The 8,582-nt window shown below is 46.6% G+C and overlaps 1 protein-coding gene across 1 annotated transcript; it reads right to left on the bottom strand.

Moving 5' to 3' along the window:
* ky (kyphoscoliosis peptidase) lies at window positions 1–7,815 on the bottom strand. Its single transcript, XM_018729037.2, has 7 exons — window positions 7,651–7,815; window positions 6,243–6,930; window positions 5,962–6,076; window positions 5,762–5,879; window positions 5,030–5,221; window positions 4,420–4,610; window positions 1–2,801 (listed from the first exon to the last, which is right to left on the bottom strand). The coding sequence occupies exons 2-7, from the start codon at window positions 6,894–6,896 to the stop codon at window positions 1,492–1,494; spliced, it is 2,580 nt and encodes an 859-aa protein (XP_018584553.2). The 5' UTR covers window positions 6,897–6,930; window positions 7,651–7,815; the 3' UTR covers window positions 1–1,491.
* Window positions 7,816–8,582: the final 767 nt, after the last annotated feature.

Genomic DNA, 8,582 nt, shown 5'->3' with positions numbered 1-8,582 from the left:
AAGCAAAAATTTTGTTTTGCTTATTTAAATTACAGAATTTGACTTAAAGCTATATTTGCACAGAACTACTGTAATAAGGTGAAATGTTTTTTTCCTATGACTGAAGTTTTTCTAATCATACTGTATGTAACCTATCAGAATGTAATCACTAGAATATATATTGGTATTGTCAATTATCTAGTTTTGTACTGCTCAGTCGATCAGAATTTAACCGTTGAATTTAATTTGTGTTGTTTTCTATGTGTGAGGTTTTCCAAGCAAACAGAATATGGGCGATTGCCTCCTCAGCAACAAGATGAGTGCTGTAATGCTCCGTTGTATAGCAGTCACGACAACTGTGCGAGCACGTTTTAACGATTTTATTTCTCGCTGCTGGAAAATATTCGTTTACTTTTGACTAAACATTGTACATCATACATTTCTTTTGTCTGCATCAGAAATCATTACTTAATAACTTCAGAACGTCACACCCATTCAAACAAACAGTTACTTATACCACTGACAACACAAACTGAAAATTACTGCAGTAACTTTGTACTGGTTATTGTACCAACACGTTGTGGCTGTACAACACTAAGACGGGCCGAAAAAATGCCACTCGTAGAGAAACGTTGTGTAATGAGACTATTTTTCCTGTTAAAAAGTACGGGAAACGTTGTCAAACTGGATGAATTCGACATAATGAAGCTATGGAAAAGCGTTCAGGTGTGTTCAGCTTTTCACCTTTTTGTTGGGGGCGCCTTAAATTCTGTGAAGTCCACTTTTAAAGATCCTTGAGATGAATAAAACGAAACTACAAAACACCGTGTCATGTTGTACCGATCATCGGTTCGCAGAGTTCAAAAACACACGACACAAGACATGAGCCACACGGATCCAGTGCAAACCGCGTTGTGGAGGTGGGCAGCATGGGATGCATGGCGTGTAGGAAACATTACATACTTATCTTACTCCACTCACCTAATCGTTAAAATGCTTTGCATCCTAATTTTACCAGTTCAGTAACACGTAACACCATGTTTGAGTAGTTTCTCTTTCGGATTCTGAACATACGTTGCGGTAGGACAGTCGGTCGCACACGGTAGCAGCAGGAGGTGACGACAAACTACCTTCTCATCGATGTATAGAACATACAGTACGGAAATGTGAAAGATATGAACTGGTAAAATATTTTATCCTCATGAAAACCTGTTTTAAGTAAAAACATAAAAACACTGTTTTGTAACCATCAGTTTGAGTTAAAATGCATTCCTCTACAGCTCCAGCAAACATGTGCAGAGGTTAATTATCTTATAGGGAGACATGGTAACAGATGAACGTCACATCTGCAAAACAACATAGGGTACGACACTGCGGGGGGTCACGTCGTGAGGACACGTTTTGCTATAGTGGAAATATCTGCTGCAAAGACAGAAAAATTACGTCTACGACTAGGTTGTTAAAATGGTTTCCTGCAAGCTGAATAAATGGGAACGCAGTAAGGTCGGATGTTCACTCCTCCTGCGGGTGGCTCAGAACGTCAAAGGACATCAAGACAGCCATTTGAGTGGCTTCTCCGTCTACGCTGCTGGCCAGTTTCAGCTGGGACCCGGAGACGCCGGTGAACACCTCGCCCTCCCACACCTTGCTTTTGTTCAGCTGCAGGTTGGTCTGCTCCTCCGCCGCCACGATCACCTTCCTGGCCCCGGGGACACGCACACGGAAGCGTACGTAGGACTGAGGTTGCAGCAGGCCGCTTCGAGGCTCGAACAGCACGCAGCCTCTCTGCCAAGCTGTGTAGATGTAGGGGAAAGGTGGCCAGCTAGTCACTGAGGGGCCGCGTAGGATGAAGTCGCACAGGGGACTGAACTCCTGGCCAGGTGTGGTCTTTCCGTACAGCCCTAATCTGTAGACGCCAGCTTCGGGCAGCGTAACGCTGAGCGTCACTTTAGAGTCGACATACGTGAGGAGGACATGTCGGCCAAGGGAGCGATCGGCTATTTTTTGCGGCTCCTTGGACAGTACGGCGTGCAGGTCTAAGTCCTGAGAATTATGGAACGTGATGTTACACTTGCCCTGCTGCATGTTAATAATTGCCTTTGGGTGGCTGAACTTGGAGAGGCCGGCACTAGCCGTCCGGATACCAGGCCCACAGGAGGAGCTGAGGTTTGTGGGAAAGAGCTGGTTGAGGTTGACAGGATCCCTCTGGCAAAGCAATAGAAAGTTTCCAGCATTCTGAAAGCATTCATCAGATTGCTCGTAGTCCCTGATGAACAACGAGAGCCGGTAGAATCCACGGTACGGGCAGAGGACGTAGCAGGTGAGTTGGTCTGACTCAATTTGGTTTGCTGTGCAGCACTTGGCTAGAGCTGGATCCAGCTCCCTGTGGCTAAGCTCAGAGATCATCATGAGTGGTCTGCTGGTCTTCAGCTGGAGCTCCAGTGACCCAGCCTCCACCAGTATTGGCTCTGCCCCGTGGCTGCAGGGCTCGAGGCCCAGGCTGCTAGCATTGGGCTGCAAGCCCCAGAAAACAAACGGATTCTCTGGAAGTTCTTCTGAGGCTCTGGGCTCAGGGCATTCCAGTAAAAAGGAGCAGACCCAGCGAAACAAGTCTGTAGAGTTGGCCGGTCGGGCAAACACCATGATGTCATACGTGCCATGTGTAGGAGGCAGCAGCCGCAAATTCATGCCCAGCGGATTGGCTGTCAGCAGGCCGAAAGAACTGCTTATGTCCTTGAACTCCCCATCGCCCTTCTGGGAGATTTGGTAGGTGAACTCTGCTGGCGAGGAGGAAGAAAGTGACACAGTAGCCTCTCCTCTTTCTGTGAAAGTAGACAATAAACGGTGTAAAGCCTTGCAAAAAACTTGCAGAAAAAACACAGGTTATACTTTTAACATTATCATTCATTTTGCACTTAGCATGGAAAGACTATATATCAGTAATTATATTCTCATATACAGAGAGCATCATTCCCTGGCTGGAGAAGCCAAATGTAGTCAGTCATTCAACCAATTATTTTCCTTCCACTTGTCCTGGAGAGTCTTGCAATGGTATCAAACTGAGCAGCAGGTCCAACCCTTCCTTACACCAGCCACAATCTCCAGCTCCTCCTGGAGGATCCCCAGGCATTCCCAGGTCAGCCAAGAGATACAATCTCTCCAACAAGTTCTGGGTCTGCCTTGCAATATTCTCCCAGTGGCAGATGCTCAGTATAACTCCATTGGACGTTCTTACAACATAGCTAAACTACCTCAACTGATTCCTCTTAATTCTGAAGAGCAGCAACTGAGCTCTAAGCCTCTCCGGGATCACTGAACTCAACTCCTCATCTTGTCATGGAGAGTGAGTCCAGCAAGCCTGTGGAGAAACCTCATTTTGGCCACTTGTTTCAGCAATCTCATTCTTTCAGTCATTACCTAAAGCTCATGCCCACTGGTGAGGATGGAGATGCTGAGTGAAAAGCTAAGGGCTTTGACCAAAGACTCAGCTCCAGCTTCTCTACCATTCTGCAATGTGCAAACGGCCAAGATGCTACTCTTGGTCCCCCCCAACTGGACAACCTCCATATTATGGCTACACCTTGATATCCTCTCCATAGCAATCACAAAGAGGAGCAGAGTCAAAACACATCTTTGGCGGAGTCTAACTGTCACATTGAAAGGATTCAGCATAAAGCTAAGGACACGGACCCAGCTCATGCTGTGCTCAAGTAAAGGGTAACAAGCATCAGGGGCTCCGGTGCCCCATATTCCAGCAGCACCTCCCATAACATGTGTCAAGAAACATGGTCACGTGGCTTTTCCAAGCCCAAAAAAGATACACAGACTAGATGAACATATTCATATACCCCCTCAAACGACTCTTCCAAAGAGAACTTCTCCACTGTTTCAGGACCAGAATGACATCTGCAGTGTTTCTCCTGGATCTAAGCAGTTGTCTCCACAATACCCTAACATCAGATTTACGAGGAGTGCGTTTCCCACGTAGTTAGACCACACCATCTGGTCCCCTTTCTTAAAGAAAAGGAGCACCACCCTAGTTTGCCTCTCCAGAGATACCTTAGTCACCTTCCAGAGAACACTAAAAAGGTGCAGGAGTTGCACGACCTCCATACTATCCAGTGCTTTTATCATCTGCAGTTGAATCTCATTTGCCCCTGGAGTCTTACTGCTTCAGAGGTCTTCCCTACCTTTGCTTTGCACAAACTGTGCAGAAAGCTGGAGGAAGGTGATGGAGATGAATACTGTGCAGAAGTCAGTGAATGGTTTGCCAGAATAGCTTTGAGGCAACCCAACAGTTTTTTTCCATAGCATCTCCAAACTCCTCCCATGCCAAAGTTTTCAGCAGCTGCCTTTTCTGCGGCCCTCTTGGACCTCCATGAACACAGCATTCACGTACTGGCAATTGACCATAAATGTAAGTAGAACGCAAATTTCGACCTGTAACCAGATGAAAATGTGTGGGATGCTGGAGTTTCAGGCCCAAGCCGTAGAACTCAGATGTCTTAAAAACCCGCGTTTCAAACTCTTTCAAGGGAATCGGACACTCCAAGAGCTGCCATTTTGGGTCATCAGGATAGTGGGAATCAATGAAGTCCTCAGGATCTGTCAGGAAGTAGAAGTCATCGAACCTGGAGAATACATGGAATCACTTTCAGCTGCTCTTCTAAGTCTACATCCTGTGACACTGGACTATTGGTTTACCCTGTCAGGTATGCAAGACTGGGATGTGACTCTCACTGCCAATCATCCCTAGTGGAGGTCCCATTATATGTTCTGTCCTGCAGGTCTGCATTCCATTTATGGGGCTGGTTTAATACATAGTCTTGCAGCCTAAAGGTAGCTGTTTCCCAGGAGGGGCTCTTGACAAGGCTCTTTTACATGAAAGTTCTACATGTGTTTAGTTTAGGTGCATAAACAAGGAAAACGTTCACATATTCTTTTTCTGCTAGAGGCACCTAAAGTCCACTTTGTTCTTCTTACTGTTCTGTTGTCATTATTATATGCCATTCAGAAATCACTACAAACTACAGATCAAACCCATACTTACCTCTTCCTGTAAGTTTTATTCTCCATGTCCACCTTCCCAGCCCCCCAGCAGGCATCTAAAAGGTACCAACACCCGCCCAGCTCAACTGCATTCCACATGTGATTGGACTTGATGTTCTTGAAGCTCTGACCTTGCTGGTACCCAATGCCTTTGCCGTGACCTGACACCTCATGGCACTCAATTCCAACCTCCCTATGGATACACCCACAGAAAATCTGGAGGTTATCACACGGTACATCAGTATAGCTGCAAAACCCCAGGCCCAGGGCCTCACTTAACATATATCCTTGGATTTAATACTACATGTGAGTGTTCAGCCACAGCCCACTCACATTAATGAAGATGTTTATGTGCTCAGCATGCAGTACAGAATGTATTTTGCAGTCAATCGGAATTTTACCTACGGGGGAGCATGTGTCACTTTCAAGTTTTATAAGTCAGCATCGACTTCCATTTACGAATAACCTCAGATGTGTACAGGGACCAAATCTATGCGTTTGTATGATTTATAACAGGCATCTGCTGCACAACAACTGTAACGATGGAAAATGTGCATTGGTAGTGCAATCGCTACTTTTGTGTATCTACAGGGAGCTCTTAGTCCAACCAGGGATGAACACTACATGTCATGGACAGTTAAGATAGAAGGAATGATGAGAGACACCAAAACTCCTGCTACAAATACTGTGCCAGTGCACAGATACTTTGCTGATAGGTAACTTACTGCCTCACCTGCACATTTCCAGGCAGATCCTGGAATATCCACAGCAAACGCCGCGGCCTGCTTCAATGACCTGCTCCGGGGAGCACAGCTTCTCCGACAAGCCCAGGTAGCCACTCAGGTCGTACTCTGGAAACGAGGCAAACGGTTGGATCAGCATCTGAGGACAAACAAAAGCTATTTTAAGCTGAGACCGAAGGGCATCGCTAACCGATGTTGTGGCACAGCCACACCCAGATTGCACGTAGGTTCTCCAGCTTGCTCCATGATCCCCGGGTGATGGCCTTGGCGATGGGCGGTACAGAGGAGACCCTCTGAGCCCTCAGCTACAAAAGCAGACACACAGACACAGTAGATGTATTACTGGAGATTTATTTGTACATTTCCAAGTACATTAATCTATGTACTTTAATATAATTATCTATGTAATGCACTTTACTTAAGTATATTTTTCTTTACACAATACGTATTTTACTTGTTTCATCGATTTACTTCTTTGCCTGTGTTGATGGTAAGGGTGTCCACTTCCCGAAAGATCTCTGTGCTGGAGAACAAGTCCTTGCGCTTCTTTCTCCTTTGGCCACCCACCATGGGGGAGCCACAAATACCAGCAGTAGGGGGGTCCTGGAGTTTAGCCTCGACCTGTCGGGGTGTATGCTCCTCTTTGCCGATCGTGGCCTTCTTCACCACTCTTATAGTGTGTGTCGCACTCTCCGCTGACAACTGACGCTTGGTCGAGGGCCTCTGAGCCTCCTTTTCTTTGTCAGTCCATTTCTCAAACACTGTCCTCCTGGACACCATGCCACCTGGACCACCTGGAGAGCTCTTCTTAGCACTGTTTCTCTCCAGAACTTCCAGGTGCCACTCCTGATAGACTGGTAAGGCCCCCTCGGCATCCAGCGACACCTGGGACACGTCCTTGGCCAGGCTTAGTACCTGTGCTGTCTGCTTATTCTGGTCATCTGGCTTGGAGGTGGTCTCTGGGTCCTGGTTCTGCTGCAGGCTTTTGAGATTTGAATCATTTTGTACCTCTCTGTTGTTGTTATTGAGACAGCCGTTATGAATATTGGTATGAGAAAGGGGGAGGCCGCAGGAAAGGAGTGCCGGTCTCTTTGGGATCAAGTCCTCCATTCTTATTTTTGGCATTACTTGCCTAAAAATACCCTTTCACATCAAAGAACTACAGAGAAAATGAAAATACAACTCATTATTGACAGGGTACCAAAGCGCAATTCACGTTCTGCTATCTTCAATGTGAGTCTGAGGCTCTGCACCACTTAGATCATATACAAATCATGCAAAAACAAGATTGTATTAAAGCCGACCATTGAAACGTTCTATGTAAGAACACGTGATGGCTGTCAATTCAAAGATGCTTGAAACGGGCGCGACGGCAGCAAATGGGAATTGAACCTATAAGAACAAAGACGGCCACTCTAACAAACATGCTACCTGAACAGAGGAGTACAAAGTATTTACATTTACATTTATTCACTTAGCAGACTCTTTTCTCCAAAGCAACTTCCGATGAGTTCTATGTAATATTATCAGCCCACACACCTTATTCACCGCAGTGACTTACACTGCTAGATACACTACTTACACTGGGTCACTCAACCATACATCAGTGGAACACACTCTCTGTCACTCACACACTATGGGGGAACCTGAACAGCATGTCCTTGGACTGTGGGAGGAAACCAGAGCATCCAGAGGAAACCCACACAGACATAGGGAGAACATGCAAACTCCACACAGACGGAGTGGGGATTGAACCCACATCCTGTCACCCCACCCAGGCGCTGTGAGACAGCAGCGCAACTCGAACACCTGCTTCCAACTCGAACACCTGCACGATATTCATCTCCAGCACCTTCCTCGAAACTCCAAAAGTATTTACCTACAAGGTCTTCATCCAGGTCTTCTCAGCTGCGCTCACCACTGAAATCCTCCTCTACCATTACTGGACAATGTTCTTCTTCACTGTCCTCGTCCGAACCTCATAAACAGTGCACCTCCAGTGCCTTCGGCCAGCATTTACCTCCCGTACCCTTCGGAAGCCTTTATATGCCGTCCGAGGGTTCAGGCTGTGCTCTGCTCTCACGTTGACGAGGTGACAGACCTAAAAATACTACAAAGCAGCTGATAGCGGCCGATGCCATTAGTTTCCACTACCCGGGAGAGAGAGAGAGATGTGGGAGAGCAGATCGTGTGAAGGGCGCTGGATGGTCTTACGGGAGGTGGGGGCTCTTCTAAGAGAACCCTATGGGGAGCGTTTGGGATGGTAGAGAGGTCATGAGTGCTTTGGGTTCATCCGCTCACACAAAAACACACTGCAGGGTGTGTGCGTTGGCTGGCCTGACAGCACTTTGACAGCAGCTGTGCTCTCCCAGAAGGCGAAATTTCCCAGGAGCCTCTCTGCCCACGGTTTCATAGCTCAGAAACATGCAGAAGATTGAAGAACCAGATGAAACTCCTCTGAGATGTGAGCTGAGACTCAGCTTCTGCAGCAATGTCTGGCTGCAGTGAAAGATGTCGAATTGCACCCTGTGAAATAAAAATTGAACAATCTGTGACGAGCAAACTTTGATATGTAAATGCAACCGTGAGCAGGGGGCATAGTAGTTAGAGCTGCTGCCTCTCGATTTATAGGTTGTGCGTTCAAATCCCACCCCTGCTACTATATGCTGAGTGGGGTAGTTACCGTGAACTGATGCAGTAAAAATGACATTGCTGTAAAAATGGTTAAATCATGACAAGTCTCTCTGGTTATAGTTTCAGGCAGAATTGCCAGAATTAATGAATTTCCAGAAGTGCGGAACTGGGGTGGCA

This window comes from Scleropages formosus, chromosome 1, assembly GCF_900964775.1.
Source record: "Scleropages formosus chromosome 1, fSclFor1.1, whole genome shotgun sequence".
Classification (NCBI taxonomy): Eukaryota; Metazoa; Chordata; class Actinopteri; order Osteoglossiformes; family Osteoglossidae; genus Scleropages; species Scleropages formosus.
The sequence above is the reverse complement of the archived record's forward strand: the minus strand, read 5'-3'. Positions and strand labels throughout refer to the sequence as shown.

Bases quoted from the DNA above. Each gene is read 5' to 3' on its own strand.
- ky (XM_018729037.2), bottom strand. From the start codon at position 6,896: ATGCCAAAAATAAGAATGGAGGACTTGATCCCAAAGAGACCGGCACTC. The intron at 5,880-5,961 runs GTTAGCGATGCC...CCTCGTTTCCAG, and splicing joins GTGGCTGTGCCACAACATCG to AGTACGACCTGAGTGGCTAC. The intron at 4,611-5,029 runs GTAAGTATGGGT...TGTATTCTCCAG, and splicing joins AATAAAACTTACAGGAAGAG to GTTCGATGACTTCTACTTCC.